The sequence below is a fragment of the Desmodus rotundus genome, chromosome 6 (genome assembly GCF_022682495.2).
Source record: "Desmodus rotundus isolate HL8 chromosome 6, HLdesRot8A.1, whole genome shotgun sequence".
Taxonomy (NCBI): Eukaryota; Metazoa; Chordata; class Mammalia; order Chiroptera; family Phyllostomidae; genus Desmodus; species Desmodus rotundus.
Genome location: NC_071392.1, coordinates 44,956,007 through 44,975,506, shown reverse-complemented (window position 1 = coordinate 44,975,506; position 19,500 = coordinate 44,956,007). Strand labels below are relative to the sequence as shown.

General features: G+C 36.1%; 1 protein-coding gene across 3 annotated transcripts in view; it reads left to right on the top strand.

The window, feature by feature from the left end:
• DNAJC2 (DnaJ heat shock protein family (Hsp40) member C2) overlaps positions 1–19,500 on the top strand; it is a 33,004-nt gene that overhangs the window by 6,463 nt on the left and 7,041 nt on the right. For 2 of the 3 annotated variants that reach the window (XM_045193825.3, XM_045193819.2), the window contains exons 3-10: positions 547–622; positions 8,083–8,181; positions 12,574–12,715; positions 14,288–14,368; positions 15,256–15,321; positions 15,805–15,896; positions 15,951–16,093; positions 16,508–16,657. In XM_045193825.3, coding sequence (XP_045049760.1) covers positions 547–622; positions 8,083–8,181; positions 12,574–12,715; positions 14,288–14,368; positions 15,256–15,321; positions 15,805–15,896; positions 15,951–16,093; positions 16,508–16,657 — 849 coding nt within the window. The remainder of the gene's footprint in view (positions 1–546; positions 623–8,082; positions 8,182–12,573; positions 12,716–14,287; positions 14,369–15,255; positions 15,322–15,804; positions 15,897–15,950; positions 16,094–16,507; positions 16,658–19,500) is intronic. The other variant, XM_024558847.3, reaches the window with a different exon arrangement.

Genomic DNA, 19,500 nt, shown 5'->3' with positions numbered 1-19,500 from the left:
TTAACCAGAGCAGGAATTAAAGCAGGAACTTCTATCAAGAAAAGCCTCATCCCTCCATTTCTCAAAATTTCCATTAGCCTACCTCCTTTGTTCCACATGGCTCCTAGTTCTATCTTATCACTGCCCTGACCCAACCTACCGGGGCTGCTGTAATGCTCCCTTCAGTTCTGAAGTCTTCCTGGCTATACTTTAATTAAAGGATGGCCATAGGATATTAATAGGTTTTAAGAGGAAAAAAAGGTTCTATGGTCAAGTAAGTCTGGAAAATGCTGGACTTTACAGGTTTCTGTTTACTTGCTAGTTCTTAATTGCAGGACTTCTCAGAGACTTTATTAGGCTTATGTGCATACAGATCATCAAGAAGGCTGTACAAGAGCCTGTATTTTCCAAACTTAAATGGCCATAGAACCCATTTTATACAGAATGTCTCACTGGACTCATATCATGGCAACATCATTTGGGAAGCACTGTTTTAGGGTGCCAAAACACAAGGCATAGGATACATTGCTGCATTTTAAACTTCACTCCCTTTTGTATCTTTATCAGAACCAAGATCATTATGCAGTACTTGGACTTGGCCATGTAAGATACAAAGCGACACCCAGACAGATCAAAGCAGCACGTAAGTATTTAATTATTTTGAAATAAACATATCTGGGGTAGAAAATGTCCTTTTGAAAAGATGTATAGGATCATAGTCCATAGCCATAACTCTAGATTTAACAGCATGTGCCACATGGTCATAACAATACATAACCACACTGTCTTTTACCTTCAGAACCAGGAAAAAAGCAGTCAGTCTCATGTTTGGACCTTCTCACGAGGAATAAGAAGTTGGGGCGTTAGGTGTGTGTGTTTGTGACAGGATAAAGACCATTCTTCCAATGGCAAGCTTTTAAAACGTAATTTCACCTTCAGAAGTATGGCCCCCTGTATTTATTAGAAGCTGCCTTGTTACTTAGGTTTTTTGATGTTGTTTTGTGGTCTGAGTCACACCTTTGTTGATACCACCCTTTCTCTTCTATCCAAGAAAGAGTTATCAGATGCTTCATTATTATTTTCATTGACAAGGTTAAAAATTTGGTGGTGGGGGCAAGGGGTATTGTTAGGAAGCCAGTCTTCACATGTCCTACAAAACATCATCCCCTTTGTGCTCCTAAATGTCTGTCTTTTGCATTCCTATGGACATAATTCCCTATAGAGCATTTGACTCACCTAATCAGTAAAGTTTCATGAAAGGGGTGAAGGTGATTTTTTTTCTGTGTTTTATCTTAGAAAAATGTTCTGCCCTCCACTCTAGAGAATGGATGTTGAGGTCAGAGGAGGTAAGATTATGGCCATAGATAAAAGAAATAGGGAGTCAAGGCCAGTCAAGAAGAACAAGTATTGTCACTGGCAATACTTTGAGGAAGACGGCTGAAGGAAACCTATCTCATGTTGAAAAGTACTAGTTGGCACTAAGTATAGTTGATAAACTCAAAATTTTCTCTATTAATGGAAATCATAACATTTTTTAACAAAGTGAAGGAATTTATCAAATTATTTTAGACCTATGACTGGATTTCTTTAAATGCTGGCATAATTTTAGACTAAGCATATGTTAGTGCATATGAATAGTCATTGTAAAATACATAAATTTTCCTGGAATTTATGTTCCATGAAAAAGTAGTTGCGAAGTCTTACTATATGAAGGAATAGCATACAAATACCAACCATGTCAAGATACACGTAAATTTGTGAAAGAATTAGGTGTGATTTAGAACTTTGAAAATAGTTGATTTTTTAGGTAAAAGAATTATTTCTTTCTCCAAAGATTAAAATGTAAAGGAAACATCCATTTGCTTCTGTTAAGTCTATCTTTTCTTGGCATGATACACATTTTTTATTCTGTAGAAAAAGTTTTACAATCCCAGTGCACAGATTATTAACATTAAGTGGAATTAGAATTCATTCTCTGTTGAATATTCTTATTGTTTATTCAGAAAGAAACTGTTGCTCTCTTACCTCTGTCACTATAAAATAGACAGTTGCTACTTACTGCTTTCTGAGATCTTGTCTAGATGTAAAAATGCCAACTTAGTATTTTCAGATTTATAATTATTAGTATGAACAAACCTAATAAAAATGTAAGTCTGATAGGATTTGAGAGCCTTAGATTTCTTGCATTGTGTTACAAACATGAGCGTTATTTTTGTTTAATGTATTGTGAATTGCTATAATGAAAAAATGTAGGAAGTCAAGAGTGAATAAAGTTAGTGGTCTTTTTTTCCCCCTCTGCATTTCTGAAAAGAATAAATTACTGAAAAAGTTGAATAATAGGTTAAGAGAAAGTACTTGAATACTAAAGGTAGTATTTCAATTGCTTAAATAATTTTGTTCCTTTTTTAAACAATTTTTTAAAAGATTTTATTTATTATTTTTAGAGAGAATGGGAGGGGAAGAGAAAGAGAGGAAGAGAAACAATGATGTGCAAGAGATAACATGGATCTGTTGCCTCTTGCACACCCCCAGGCAGGAACCTGGCCTGCAACCCAAGCGTGTGCCCTGTTGGGGAATCAAACCAGCAACCTTACAGTTCACAGGCGGGCACTCAATCCACAGAGCCACACCAGCCAGGGCTAGATAATTTTGTTCTTAAAGTAAAATTGCCACACTGGTAAATGATGCATGTAGGCTTGATATTCTTTGGGAATAAAAGTCTTTAGTAATTTGAATTTTCTGAATTTAATAATTTTAACTTTAAATATTTTCTGATATTTAAACTGAAAACTTTCACAACAAGCTTCTTTAAAATTAAAAATCCTATTTAGAGGCTTTTTATTATAGTAGTATGAATGTACAATAAAAGCCCCTTTGCTGATATATTCTCAGAACACCCCAGAACATGTCTTTGTTTGGGAGAAAGAAGGAAAAGAAGTCTTTGAGATTTCAGTAAATTTGTAATAGCTGCTCCCAAGTTATCTTTGTTTCTTTTTCAAACCAACAATTTTCTTGGTCTCTTTTACCTTATTTTTAATACCAGATAACATCTTTTGCCTGCTTAAGGACAGAGTATAGGACAGTCTCAGGACCCCTTAATATACATGGACAACTAAAGATAATTAAGCAGGAAAGTCAGTGAAGAAAAAAAAATAGTGCTGCATAAGAGGAGACTAACAAAAAATTGAGACATCATCTTTTTCGGACTTTATCATAAGGTTCAAAAGAAAACTAACGTATCTACTACATGTTGACAGCCTACAAATGAAGACAAAGCATTGGGAGTAGTGTAGGAATTGCAGAAAGATGTTAGGGAGAAATAAGTAGAATTGCCTGGGAACAAAACATGAAAGCAGAATTTAGAATTACAAAGGCTGACATACAATTAGAAATCACAGTAAAGCAGAGGATAATCTTGAGTAATGTTCCAAGATTCAGAGAAAGAATAGATAGATGCCAGATTTCCCTAAGGAAGAAAACAGAATAAATGCAACAGAAACAATATTTGCAAGTAAGTAGAAAACTTAACCTGATTTGTAAAAAGGTGTATCTTGAGATTGAGAATATTTCAAGTCATGTGACTTAGGTTTCACTGCTCGGCACACACTTGTAACTCAAAAGGGAACAATGTTTAAATTAGGCCAGACCTGCACAGAATCTGTTCTGCAAGTAAAGGTGAAAGAGTAGTAGTACAAAGAGAAGCGCATGGCTCTCCCTCATGCCTTGGAAGTGGAAGTGGCGCGTGGCCAGTTTCTACAGTGCCCAACCATGGTGAGATATCCCACCTCTGAACTGTCCAGTGTGATGACTTAATTACTATTCTTGGCTACGTAGCCTTCAAGACTAATAGGCTGACTCTCACAGAGTTTTGTGAGCCACCTAATAACCTTTAATAAATTATTTTTTACTTAAACCAGTTGAAAGGTGAAAATGCCTCTTCTTGAGTGTTAGTGGAGGAAATAATGTACTTGACTGTAAGAAAAATCTTGGAGCTAAAAAACCCAAAAATGTATATGTCCGTTTCTTGCAGTATACGAGAAATTACTAAGTTTAATGTGCCCGAAACACATTTGTACAAAAATGTTCATAGCAGCCTTATTCAGAATATCCGAAAAATGGAAACCACCTGAATGTTCACCAATAGGTAATAGGTAAGCAAACTGCATTCTTATGGTGGAAATAGTACTCAGCAGTTTCAAAGAGAACAAATTACTGATACACAAGAATGGTGGTGAATCTCAAAACATTGCACAAAGAAGTCAGATAAAAAGACATAACATATGATTCCATTTACATGAAGAACATGGAAAAGTTATCTATAGTTATGGGAATCAGAAAGTGTTTGCCCCAGGTGGTATGGTGTAGGATTTGACTAGAAGTTACAAGAGAACTCTGTGGGGGTGGAAATGGTCTATATTTTCTTTTGGGTGGTAATTACATGGGTGTATACAATTGTCAAAACTAATGGAATTGAATGCAGTCAGCCCTCTGAATCTGCATGCTTCCCATTTGCTAATTCAGCCTCAGGCTAAAAAAATTCGCGGGGAACAGGAGGATTACATTGTTGACATGTGCTATGTAGCTGCGCCTATAATGGCTGCACCTGTGCTAGACACGCACAGACTTTTCTTGTTACTCCCTCAACAGTGCAACATAACAACTATTTACATGGCATCTGCATTGTATTAGGTATTGTAAGTAATGTAGAGATGATTTAAATATACAGGAGGATATGTGAGTACTACACCATTTTATATAGGGAACTTGAGCATCCTCAGACTTTGGGATTGGGGAGGTCCCAGAACCAATTCCCTGCAGATAATGGAGGGACAACTGTACTTAAAATCTGAACATTTTATTCTATGTAAATTTTGTCTCAATTCAGTAAAATAGATGTGATTAAACAAACCCCCAAAACAATCACTTGGCAAATTGAATATATATTCTTTTGGACATAGACAAATGTAAAATTGTATTAATAGTTTCTTGCGAAAGTATAATCACTGCCTATCAAAATTTAAGGGATGGCAACTATAGCTGTACCATAAATAAGTTCATTGCCTTAAACTATATTTACTTTTTTAAAGGTGGGGAAAAAGAATATTTCTAAGGAACATGGAGGAGAAAAATAAAAGATAAAACTGCAAAAACGATTTATCAGAACAAAAAACTAATAGTCAAATACAGAAAGAAAATTGTTATATATTTTAAATTGAGAACATTATCAAATGTAATACATTTGAAACTTGATAAAATTAACTTTTTTTTAATTGAAGAAGAAATTTTATAAGTCACAAAAGAATTAACTCCTTAAAAACATTTTTAGGCTCTGGTGATAAGTGAATTATTTCAGATGTTTAAGGGATTGAAAATTCTCATGCTGAACATAAACTGTTTTGGAATAGTTGCATTTGTGAAGTTAGTATACTCCTAGTATGAAAACTTGGCACAGAAAGAGAAAACTATAGAGGCAATAAAATGTCTTGGTTGATAGGAATAGGGAGGAATAGGCAGATAACAGGATTTTTAGGACAGTGAAAATCCCTCTGTATAACAATATAATGATGGATAGATATAACTGTACATTTGTCCAAACCCAAAGAATGTACTATATCAAAAGTGAACCATATTATCGGCTCTGCCGTTTGAGTGATTATGATGTCAGTATAGGTTCATCAGTTGTAACCAACTGCTCAGGTGGGCAATGGTGATAGGGGCATGGGGAGAGGCTGTGCATGTATGGAAGCAGAGGAAATCTCTTTGCCTTTCAATTTTGCTGTAAACCTAAAATTACTCTGAAAATTAAGCCTTAAAAAGATTAATTAATAAATTTTTAAAACCTGGTGAAGAGAGCTTTAAAACACTACAAGCAACCTGGCTGGTGTAGCTCAGTAGCTTGAGTGTGGGCCTGTGAACCAAAGGGTCGCTGGTTAGATTCCCAGTGAGGGCACATGCCTGGGTTGTGGGCCAGGTCCCCAGTAGGAGGCACTCGAGAGGCAACCACACATTGATGTTTCTCTCCCTCTCTTTCTCCCTCCCTTTCCCTCTTTCTAAAAATAAAATAAATAAGTAAATCTTAAAAAAACACACAACTACAAGCAGATCTCATCCATGCATGTCATACAAAAAAGAAAAATAAAAAATCCCCCAAATTTAACAATACATTACTTAAAGAATTATGCCCGTGGACAAATAAGAATTATGAATTATGGGAATTATGCCCATGGTCAGAAATCCAGTTTAGGAAATACATTAATATAGCTAAATCTATTTTTGGTTTGGGTAATATTATGTGATTTCCTAAGTAGATACCCATTCCTTTTTGTAAATATTATAGAACTTGGAAAAGAAATGCAATTAATTCTCTACTTTGAAAAGTGTTTCAGACCCACAGCCAACAAACTTAAACGTGCAGCATTGGTGATATTACCATTAAGATCTATGGGGGAAGTTAACCCGTCCATTATTTTTTATGCTGTGTTGAGTGTGGGTCAGTGAATTAGATATTAAATAAAAGAGAACTATTGGAAAGGAGGGAAGAAATATATCTTTGTAGGCAATATAGGATCTACCTAGAAAAACAAAGAAAGTTGTGTCAAGTGGTTAGTTACAGGAAAAATGTGCAAAAATAATGTGCAGATTTTGAAATTTACCATCAAATATATTGGAAAACTATGGTCATTTTAAAGTAAATTCCAAAGCAAGGATAGGTCATCAGAAAACAACCCTAGTAAAATTTACTATGAGGCATCATAAATCAGTAGAGAAGGGAAGGGTGATTAGATAGTATTAGGACTTTGAAAAATGACAACTTTAGGTATTTGCTTGACTTATACAAAAGTTCCAAAAAGATTTAAAGAATTTTTTAAAATTTTCTATCCTAACAATACAAACTATTATCAAAGTTAGAAACATGTATCAAGATTTTGGGGAATGAAGGGCCTTCTAAGTTTATAAGTACTGGAAGACATTATAAAGGAAGTGATCAGTAAGTATAAATAAAAATGACAATGTTTTTAAAAAACATATAAGTTCATTTCCAGCAGCTGGGAAAGCATTAACATCAACCATGAAGGACTGAGAGGCAGCACACAAAAGCACAGGCTGAGGGGTCAGGCTGCCAGGGTTCGAGCCCAACTTGGTCAGGACTTTGGGCAGCTTTGCAGTGGTTCGTTACTTAACCCCTCTGTGCCTCATGTTCCTTGTTTGTCAAATGGAAAAAATAATGGTACTTTCCTCATGTGATGATTGAAAAGATTAACTGATGAATCATGCCTGGTACATAGTAAATTCTCAGTAGGTGTTAACAGCTAGCCATTATTGTCAAGTGACTCACACAGACTCAGAAGAAAAACTGACAACTTCTCCTTCCTCCACAGATAAAGGATAAAAGATAGAAACAAAAAAGAATTGTTGAGCACAAGTGATGATCATGGTCTTAAATGATTACATCTAGTGCTGGTGGGGTGTAGTGAAAAGGATATCCAAATAGGAGTATGAAGTGGTTTAACTTTAGAAGGGAAGTTGTCGCTGCATTTTCAATCCCTAATTTCACTTCTGTAAATACATCCTAAGAAAAAATCCTGAATATGGGAAAATACAAAATGATTAAGTTAGGATTTTTTAATAATGAAAAATTTGAAGCAATCTAAATACTAAGTGGTAAAGAAATAGATAAATTATGGTAAATCTACTTGAAATGCTGTACTAAGCACTAGCAATCATTTTTTTTTAAATTTTGAAGTTTGAAACAACATGGAAAATGCAAATGCTGTAATGTTAGGTTGAAAAAGCAGAATATAAATTGGTGTGTATATATGTATGATTATACCTAAAGTTTTTGAAGCATACGCTTAAGGGAAAAAAAAGTCTGTGGAAATACACTAAAATGTTAACAGTAATAGTCTTCAGGTGCTGGCACTCTGGCCACTTAAAATCTTTGTTTCTCTGTCATTTCCACACTTAATAGAAGCTTATATTTTACCATAGGACAAATATTTTTCAATTAGCATTATGATTTTAGGGATGGTTTGTTTACCTCATCTTTACTTTTAGTTTTGACATCTACAGTGACAAATTATCTAAGTCTGGCTTCTTTTGTAGATAAAGCAATGGTTTTAAAGCATCACCCAGACAAACGGAAAGCAGCTGGCGAACCAATAAAAGAAGGAGATAATGACTACTTTACTTGCATAACTAAAGGTAAGAAAATATTTTAGAGTCAGGAGTTTCTGATAATGATGATCATTAATTGCTGGCATTAGGTTTCCAATGTACACTGCAGTTCATTTAACTGTATCATGACATATTAAAAACATTTTTAGTTACATCTGGTTATTTCTGGTAATCTTCCCAGGAGCCTCACTACACAAAGTGAGGTTCTCCCAACCAGCAGCATTAGCAGCACCTTGCAGCTTGTCAGAAACACAGAAGCTCAGAGGCCCCACACCAGACCTACTGAATCGGAATCTGTATTTTAGCTAGACCACCAGATGATTTTTTTAAAAATATATATGTAGAGTGCCATCCAGTAGATCTGAGCTAGAGCCTTGGGTTCTGCAGTTCTTTTATATGTTTTTTTAATCTTTTATCCTCACCCAAGCACACTTTTTCATTTCTTTGAGAGAGGTAGGGAGAGAGAGAAACACTGATGCAAAAGAGAAGCATCGATTGGTTGCCTCCCACACCTGGACTGGACTGAACCTGCATCCTAGGTATGTGTCCTGACTGGGAGTTAAGCCCAAAACCCTTCAGTTACACGGGCAATGCTCCAACCAACTGAGCCACACTGGCCAGGGCACCAGGTGATCTTATGAGAAGCTCATCCTAGGTTAATTTATATGTGTTACATCCAGTGATGAAAATACTAAGATCTTTCTCCATTTCAGATATTAATACTTTAGGACTAGATTGTTCCTCAGATGTTTGGCTAATTTACATCAAGATGTTGTTTATATCCTAATATAGGACCCACAACTGTTTATTGCTATTTACATAGCCATATTACATATTTACATATTCTCATTAAGCAGATTAATATAGGTACCACCATTTCTAAATGTTTCCTTAAATATGATTTTACATTTCGATGCTAATTATTAAAAAATTGTATACACACTTTTCAAACTCATTGGCCCACTCTTACACACAGTGTTCAAGACACCTAAGGTCCTTTGATCTTTCAAAACCTTGGGATCTAACAGTTAATTTTCTAACAATTCATTTTTCTTCAGGGAATGAGTATTTTTTTAATAATGTTTTTATTTTTTAATTACACTTAACATATAGTATTATATTAGTTTCTGTTGTACAACCAGAGGATAGACATTCATATAACTTATGAAGTGATTACACCAAGAAGTCTAGTACCCATCTGACACCATACAGTTATTATAGTATTATTGTCTGTATTCCCTATGCCGAACTTTACATCCCCATGATTTCTTTGTAACAACCAACTTGTACTTCTTAATCCCTTCATCTTTTTCACCAATCTCACTAACCCCCTCCTATCTGCCAACCGTTAGAATGTTCTCTGTATCTCTGTTTCTGCTCTGCTTCTTTGTTTATTTTGGTTTTTAGATTCCACATAGTGAAATCACAGGGCATTTGTCTTTCTCTGACTTGTTTCACTCAGCACAATACTCTGTAGGATTTTCCATGTTGTTGTAGCTGGCAGGATTTCATTTTTTCTTTTTTTTTTATGGCTAGTCATTCCATATACACTACTTCTTCTTTATCCATTCATCTATCAATGGACACTTAGGTTGCTTCCATATTTTTTTTTTATTTTTTAGAGAGAAGGGAAGGGAGGGAGAAAGAGAGGGAGAGAAACACCAATGTGTGGTTGCCTCTCATGTGTCCTCTACTGGGGACCTGGCCCCGCAACCCAGGCATGTGCCCTCACTGGGAATCAAACCAGCGACCCTTTGGTTCGCAGGCCCACGCTCAATCCACTGAGCTGTACCAGCCAGGGCTGATACCGTGACTATTGTAAATAACGTTACAGTAAACATATGGATGTATATGTCTTTGCAATTTACCATATTTTGCCGTGCATAACGCACAACCGTATTTTTGGCCCAAATTTTCAGGAAAAAAATCTTTCGTTTTAATTTTTTAATCCATTTATTTATTTATTTATTTATTTATTTATTTATATTTAGAAACAAAACTGATTATCATATTCTAGGGAAGCTCTTATATCTGTCCTTCCATTCTAAATAATAACTTTGCTAGGTACAGTAATCTTGGTTGTAGGTCCTTGCTTTTCGTCCACTTGGAAAATTTTGTGCCAATCCCTCTGACCCACAGAGTTTGAGAAATCAGCTGGCAATTGTATGGGAGCTCCCCTGTAGGTAACTAACTGCTTTTTTCTTGCTGCTTTTGAGATTGTCTTTAACCTTTGGCACTGTAATTGTGATGTGTCTTGACGTGGGCTTCCTTGCCTTCGTGTTGTTTGGGACTCTACATTTCCTGGACTTGTGTATTGTTTTTCATCACTAGAGTAGGGAAGTTTCCTGTCATTTTTTAAAATAGGTTTTCAGTTTTTGCTCTCTTTTCCTTCCAGCATCCCCGTGATGTGAATGTTGGTACCTTGAGGTTGTCCCAGAGGCTCCTTAAACTGTCCTCAGACTTTACTTACTTATTTTTAGAGAGGGGAAGGGAAAGAGAAAGACAGGGAGAGAAACATCAGTGTGAGAGAGAACCATCAATAGGTTGCATCTCATACGCTCCTGACCAGGGAACAAACCCACAGGCAAGTGCCCTTATCAGGAAAAATGTTCTGTGTCCATTTTTATGTTTCCTATCTCTTTGTTGTTGAAGTTCTCACTAAGTTCATTTACTCTTCCTGTAAGGTCATTGAGCATCCATAAAAACAGTGTTTTGAAGTCTGCATCTAGTCAATTGCTTGTCTTCATTTTGTTTAGTGCTTTTTCTGGAGTTTTGTTCTTCAACTTTTGTTCACTTTGGGACATGTTTCTTTCTCTCCTTATTTTGGCTGCCTCCCTGAATTTGTTTCTGTGTATTAGGTAGAGCTGCTACAAGTCCTGGTCCTGGTAGCGTGGTTTTATGCAGTAGGTGTCCTATAGTGCCTAATGGCACACAGCCTCTTGGGTCACCAGAACTGGGCGTTCCAGGTCCATGACCCATATGGGCTGCGTGCACCCTCCTGCTGTATTTGAGCTTTGATTGCTCTTGGCACCTCAGTGGGAGGAATTTACCTCCATCTTGATTGGCTTCAATGACTGGCAGCGACAACCATGGAAATCTGCTGTTCAGGGGCTCACTCTACAGAGCAGGACCAGCTTCAGCGGGGCTCTGGTGCCTGATGAGTTTGCCCTTGAGTGTGTCATTCAGGGAGGTGGTTAGGTGGTGCTTCAGCATGATCTGAAGCTGTCCACTAGGTTAATTGATTCTGGGGCCTCCTGGGAGATTCAGGCCAGGGTCAGTTGCCACTTGTGCCTTGTCCAGAGCAATCTGGTGTGAGCTACAAAGCTATCTGCAGGTGGCTGCTGGGCTTGGAGGTGTTGGGAGCGGCCAAGCTGTGAGTGTACTAAAGCTGGCCTAGGGCCACTTAGCAATATGTAGGAGGCATGTGGAGGCTAGGTGCTGCTTGTTTAGGTTTGTGAACCTTTGAAAGATTTTAGGAAAGTCCAAAGCATGAGCCAAGACAAGCTGTTTGTACGGAAAAGCCACTGGAAACACCTGGGTGGGCCTGCAAGTTGGGTGGGGCAGGATCTCAGGGAATCACCAGGACAGGGAGAATAGTGTTGCCAGGTTGATAAAGACTCAGATATGCTGCCCACTTGCTGACTCTGTGGGGAGAGGCCTCAGCAAAGGAACAATGGCCTCTGCCAGCACTTCTGTCAGGGAGAAAGCTGCCCCTTCAACCTTCGCCTTGATGCCAGACAATTTAGGTCCTCCCTGTATGTCCCTGGTGTCTTTTGAGCTGCTCAGAGCAAGTGAATCCATGTAAGACTGTGTGTGGGCCCTTTAAGAGGAACTGCCTAGAATCCAGAAGCCCAGAAGTTATGGAGACGTCTCTTCCTGGCACTGGAACCCTGGGCTAGGGGCCTGGTGTGGGGCTGGGACACCTCGTTCCTCTGGGGGTCCTCCACAATGGAGATACTTCTCCCAGTTTTCATCCACCACATGTGGGTGTGGGACCAGCTCATTTGGGGTCTCTATCCATTCTACCAGTCTCAATGTGGCTTCTTCTTTATATCCTTAGTTATAGGACTTCTGTTCAGGTAGATTTCAAGCATTTCTGAATGATGGTTGTTTTGTAACTTTGTTGTAATTTTGATGTGGTTTGTGGGAGGATGTGAGACCCATTTACCTACATCCCCATCTTCACCAGAAGCCAAGGAATGAGTATTTAACTATTGTTTTGTCATTTGTCTTCCAGAAGAGCCACTTAAGGAAGTCCATTTATATGCAGTATTGCTAGAGTTTTCATTACCGAAATCAGTTCTACTCCCCAAGGACACAAATTTTTAAATATGAAAAATAACTTTTTAAAGGAAGTAGTTTATTTTTCTCACAGAAAAAAAATGTCATAGTACTGTAACTTTATCATTTTTTCCTCAGCTTATGAAATGTTATCTGATCCAGTGAAAAGACGAGCGTTTAACAGTGTAGATCCTACTTTTGATAACTCAGTTCCTTCTAAAAGTGAAGCCAAGGACAATTTCTTTGAAGTGTTTTCCCCAGTGTTTGAAAGGAATTCCAGGTGAGTTAAGGCATCCCCCTGTGATCATTATGCTCTATTGCAGCAATTTTCAACCTTTTTCATCCCACGGCACACATAAAGTAATTACTAAAATTCTGCAGCACACGAAAAAATATTTTTTTGCTGATCTGACAAAAAAATAAGTATAATTTTGATTCATTCACACCGGATGGCTATTATTGTGTTGGCTGTTGTCACTTTTTAATTTAACAACCTAAAAGAAAAGAGGTCAGTGCCACAAATTTAAATAATCAGGTGTTGCATGTTTTAAAAATTCTGTGGCGTACCGGTTGAAAATCACTGCTCTATTGGCCTGCCTCTTATAGTCTCCAGGTTTCTGTTTTGCTCTGTAAACAAAGTTTATCCTTCCACAGTGAAATTCTTTTATAACTCATGGCATGTGTTTCTTTTATGTTTCCTTTGGGGGACAGAGCTGACTTTATGTAGTGTGATACTGATACTTAGGTCTCAGTAATTCCTCTTTTATTTTATTTTTCCTGCTTCTCCTTTATTATTAATGGGTACATTACTCTACGTGTCCCATTATCATTTGAAATACAGCTTTTTTTTAAACATCTTATTATGAGGGTCTCTGACAAAGGATGACTTATGTTTAAGATTCAAGCATTTATAATTTATTTCATTTAAATCAGTTTTTACATAGGATATACCAGTATTCTGAATTTTGGGGGTCCATCTGCACTGAAAAGTTTTTACAGAGTACCTCTTGACTGCACATTGGAGTTACCTGGAGAGTGTGAAAAAGTCCCTAGTACCTGGGTTCCATCTAAAGAGATTGTGGTTTCAATGAAATTGTTTTGGAATTCATGTAGGGTTTTTATGTTCCCAGGTGACTCTAATGTGCAGCCAAGTTTGAGAACCACTTTAATTAGCTATTTGGTATGGCCTGATATTTCCTCCAGGCTTTCTTCTCACATTTGTTTTTTAACAGCGCTGAAGGTGGTGAAAGAAAAAAAAAAAAAAGCAGTGTATTATTTTTTTATGGAATGGTTTTATAGAGTGGAAAATGTGTCAGTAAGCAACCTGAGGATCCTTCACTATGTGATGTATGTGATAGGTAAAGTGCTGAACCTAAAAGTTGTGCCTCTTAGGTAGCAAATGGTAGTAATGAGGGGGTGGAACTCTGTCTCCTCTGTGAGTATTAACATTTTTTAAAAGCCTAGGGCTACGTAGGTTGCTTCCGTACTGCCTGTTTATAGGCAGGAGCCAAGTGAGCTTGGAAAAGGGGGCTTAGTACCTACTTTTCCTAGCTGGCCTCTGGCAGCTGCTACAACCCTATAATTTATAGAATTAAAGATAATCTGATAGTTAAAACACCATTTCATTATTTTCTCTCCCATCCCCATCCACCTTTGTCCTCTGTTGCACCTACATTGTTCCATAATCTCCCAGCTTCTAATCTTCCAGCTCTATCTCTTAGTCCTAGAGGATCTAGGAGAGGGAGTTGTGGGGGATTAATAAAAACTCTTACTGTTTTTAATAAATTCATTTGTCTGTTGAACTTTTGTACCAAACTTTTTAATTGAATTTTTCTTTCTTTTAATATTTCAGATGGTCAAATAAAAAAAATGTCCCTAAACTAGGTGACATGAATTCATCATTTGAAGATGTAGATGCATTTTATTCTTTCTGGTAAGTGAATACACTGATTTTATGGTGCTGTCATTTTTTTAAAAAGCATACGTATTCAGTAAGTACTTAATTGACTCTTCATAAATTAATTAAGGTATGGGAGAACCTTCACTGAGCAAAAGCACTTTTTCAGAAATTAATACATATTTTTGCATAACACTATATTACCTCTTATGTGATATTTAGACATTTAGGATTTTTTAATGTTTTCTATTAATCAAATTTCTAGATATCAAGCACAATATAGTGGTAAAAATGGAAATTGAGAAGTCATTTGAACTGAATAAAAACAAATACATATTCACTTAGCTATCTTGCTATTAAAAGTACTTGGGTATATGTGGAAGAAACAGTACTATTTGTCTCTACAACTAATTTCTTAATTTTTAATAAGCACAATATTCCGTGGTTGTTTTATATGTGCTGTATTTTCTCATTAAGTATCTGGTAAATTAAAACATAAAATCACTGTAAAACAAAAACAATTAAATTTAGCTCTATTAGTTGTACTTGCTTTTATCCTCAGAGAATACAAACCAGAGATAAATAACCACTAGTTTAGTTACTTTAAGACTTGACAGACTAGCAAAGGTGGAGGCAGGGAAAACCTAACAAGTCCCCAGCAAGAGGGAAACCTAACAGAAGGGATAGCAGGGAGGTATGATTTTGACCAGGAGAAATGATAAGTATATTTTAGATTTCCATACCAAATACAATGTCATTTAAAAAAGAAGAAAGACTTGAGCATAGTGTTAATTCAGTACCAAAAGGGAGTGTATGGATCTATTAAAATAAATTCATCCACTTGCCATTAATGTTTTTAAAATTATATACCTCCAAGTTAATTTAAAGAGTTTATTCTTGTTTGATTTTACTTCTGCCTATAGGTATAATTTTGATTCTTGGAGAGAATTTTCTTATTTAGATGAAGAAGAAAAAGAAAAAGCAGAATGGTATGTATATAAATCATTAATTAATAAAGATATTTAATTGTTTTTTTGGTATTTGTGATGATGTAAAAATTTACTACATATATTTCCTTTTATATTTTCTCTTTGTGTATTCTTTTTAAGTGAGCTTTGATATTTTGAGACCCCTCTTCTCACAAGTTAAGCTAAATAAGGCCAGATCAATAGTCAGTTAAGATATACTTAAGAAAATGTCAAGAAGTAGAATTGTCCAAAAAGCTCAATTCAGCAAATTCTTTTTCTTCTGGTTGCTTAACCTAGATTTTATTTTAGTTTTCCCTAGGACATTTGTTTGACATAAATATCCCAAAAATATTAACCCAAATTAATTATAAGTAGAATCACACTTTAATGTTAACAGTGACACAGCATTGTAACTTTCTCAGACATCGTTTACATGTAAATTTATATTACATTTTTAGTCTTCCTATGAGCAATATTTTGTTTCCAATATTTTCTATTTTATAGTCGCGATGAGAGGAGATGGATTGAAAAGCAGAACAGAGCAACAAGGGCACAAAGAAAAAAAGAAGAAATGAACAGAATAAGAACATTAGTTGGTAAGTATAATTGATTTTTTTAAGTTCTTTAATTAAATGTTAGAAATTCAAAAGATTTAACTTTTTTCCTGGTAGATAATGCATATAGCTGTGATCCAAGAATTAAAAAATTTAAGGAAGAAGAAAAGGCCAAGAAAGAAGCAGAAAAGAAAGCAAAAGCAGAAGCAAAACGGAAGGAACAAGAAGCTAAAGAAAAAGTAAGATGACATTTGACGAAGTTGGACTTGAAATGTTCATAAAATAATTTTCAGGTCTCATTGAAAAACTATAATGTGGAAGCAGAGAATTAGGTGCTACTGTGAATGAGTCCTGATAACTTGTACAATTGATAGTTAGAGGGATCTTCCTTACCAGTAAATTTTTGAGCAAAACATGGTATCATAAAAATTTCTTTAACACCATGCTTATTTCTAATATGTATCTTTTATTTCTAATCAATGTTTGTAGAACTTTACCAGCTGCTTTTCCCTGTTCAACCTTCAGTCTTCAATAAGTTTGACATATCATCTTTTTTTCTAAATTAATTTATTAAAAGATTGAATTTTTTGAAGTATAGAGCATTTAGGAATTCTAATTTTCTTATTAAAATGATTTTATTACTCATTTTAAAGCAAAGACAAGCTGAATTAGAAGCTGCTCGATTAGCTAAAGAGAAAGAAGAAGAGGAAGTTAGACAACAAGCATTATTGGCAAAGAAGGAAAAAGATATCCAGAAAAAAGCCATAAAAAAGGAAAGGCAAAAACTTCGAAACTCATGCAAGGTATGTCAGACTGAACAAACTAAGTAACAAGTAAATGAAGTTGCTGATTAAACTTCAAAATATTTCTTTTCTTATACCATGCAAATATAATTAAACTGTTGTACACATTTTATCTCAAAATGTAAATGTTTTTATATTCACTTTTTTAAAATTTCACACATGCATATTTCATTATGCAACTCTGATTTTTTTAATCTAAATAAACATCATGCCATTTTCAAAGCTAAGAAACTTATTTAATATTCTAATATTTGGTCTGTATTCTAGTTTCTTGATTATCTGAGCAATGTCTTTTTATAGTTGGTTTATTCAAATTAGGATCTAAATAAGATATTTGCAAAGGCTTCAGTTTTGTGTCACCTAATTGTGTAACAGGCTCCCTGTCATCACCATCTTTCCCTCCCCCTCCATTGCCATTCATCTGTTAGCGAAACCATATCATTTGTTCTGATAATGTGCCATGATTTGCTTTTGGCTGGTTGCTTCCTTAATGGTGTAAAACTAATTCTTACCTTAGAAAAAGTTATTTTAGAAGTTAAACCTCGGTGTTTTTAAGGATTTAAAAGCTTTTATTTTTATCTAAATAAAGGGATATCATTTGGGTGAGTACTGATAGTTTGCATTCAGATGTATTTTTCACTTAAAAATATTGATCAAAAAAACCCCAAAAGTTTTCAAATGTGGTTGTGTCCAAGAGATGTTCTTACATTTAAAGTGGTAGAGTCAAAGACTGGTACTGTTCCTTATCAGAAAATACAAAATATTTTCCTCAGATTTTACCTAGAAAATTGTTTTGAGAAGGATGCAGTATATTGTAGTGGTAAAGAGCATTGGCTCAGGGCAAGCAGCTTGGGTTCGAAGTCATTCTCTACTTACTATCTGTGGCCTTCAGGCTATTGCCTCAAACTGCTTTGTTCCTCAATTTCTTCACTTACACAGTAGCTGAAATAATATCTAGTGATGGAGTTATGACGATTAAATGAGATCATTTACATGTAGTGCTTGGCACATTGGGCATATAATGTGAAATCAATAAAAAATTTTAAAAGGCCAATTAGAAAATAAAAAGCTTGAATAATTCTTAGAGATGATGCATAAATGAGGTTAAACGTTATGGCGTTTGGTAACTTTGTGTTATTGCCCCTTTCCAATGTGAGTTCAGTTACTCATTTATCAAATATCTGGTGAGTACTTAACAATGTGCCAAGCAGTTACAATTGATGTGGATATAATGATGATACAGTCCTTGGCCTTAAAGGAATCTGCTGGTTAATGATGGAGAATGACAAACAGCTGTTTCTAACACTATGAGATGAGTAGTAGGATGAGAAGGTACCAAAAAGGTAGTCAGGGAAGGCTTTCTGGATCTAGCAGGATTTAGTCAGGTAAAGCAGAAGGTGTGAGGGGTTAGCAATGAGATATCACAGAGCATTGAAAGAATGCAGTGTTCCACAAGAGTGAGGTTTAATGATGGCTCAAGAGGTAAGGAGAAGCCAGGTCTTGAAGGACATTATATGTCTTGCTAATTTAAATCTGATGCAGAGTTGGTTTTGGTCAGGATGCTTAGAGAAGACTAGTGTTAGAGAAACTAATTAGGAGACTTTCGCCATAATCCAAGTGAGAGTTTTATGCATGAACCTTAGTTCATGCCATAGAGAGGATAGGAGTAGAAATGAACCAATATTTAGGAGGCAGAATAGGCTGCTACCTGTTGGGTATCAATTATATGTTGGAGGTATTAGAGGAGGAGTGAGGGTTAGCATACAGTCTGGTTTCTTATATGGGATATGGGCTGGGTGACAGTATAATTCAATAAAATAGAAAACAGGAAGAGGCAAAAGCTGGGGGAGATGATGATTTCAGTTTCAGGCCTCTTAAGCACAGTGAGGCACTCAAATGAAGATAAGTGATGGGGTGCATAACTCTGGAGTTCAAGAGTGGGATCACCCACATCTCAGTGGCACTAGGAACCTTGTGAGTAGATGAGATCACCTGGGGAGTCAATACAGTGAGGAGGGTGGAGGATGGAACCCTGGCAAACTGCAATACTAAAGGTATTAATAGAGGAAGAGGAGCGTGAAAGAAGTGACCCAGACAGTAGGAAGAAAATCAGTAGTGCTTTTGGAAACTTAGGGAAATGTGAACAGTAAAAGACGCATTGGAACCTTAGTGAGAGCCAAACTACATGGATTAAGGAAGCAAAGAAAAGTGAGGAATGGAAGGCATAAGTGTCAGCAGCATGGGAAGTACTTTCCAATTCTTGTACGTCCAGATATATCACGATGTTCCATTATAAGCATAATCTTTAGTTAATCGAATTTTTATGATACCTCCTATTCTTTAACACATTACCTTTTTCTTTAGTTTCAGTAAATTTAAAATTTCCAGCTCTGGTCAGGTGGGTCAGTTAGTTGGAGTATCATCCTGTACACCAAAAGGTTGCAGGTTTGATTCCTGGTCAGGGCACATACCTAGGTTGCAGGTTTGTTCCCAGTCAGGGCATGTACAGAAGGCAACTGATTGATATGTCTCTGTCTCTCTCTCTCTCTGTCTCTCTCCCCCCCCCACCTTCCTCTCCCCTTCTTCCTCTCTCCTTCCCCCTCTCTCCCTCTCCCCCCCAGCCCTTCCTCTTTAAAATCAATAAAACACATCCTCAGGAGAGAATTAAAAAATAATAAAAAAATAAAATTTCCAGGAAATTTTATAGTTTGACCCACACTACTTAGAATAGGCAGCTTAACAAAGGGATTTTAATTTGAGTCATATAACATTTGATTCTTAAGTGGTTCTCAGAGGACTCATTCTGACTTTTATAATATCCAAAGGTCTTCTGCACCATCACC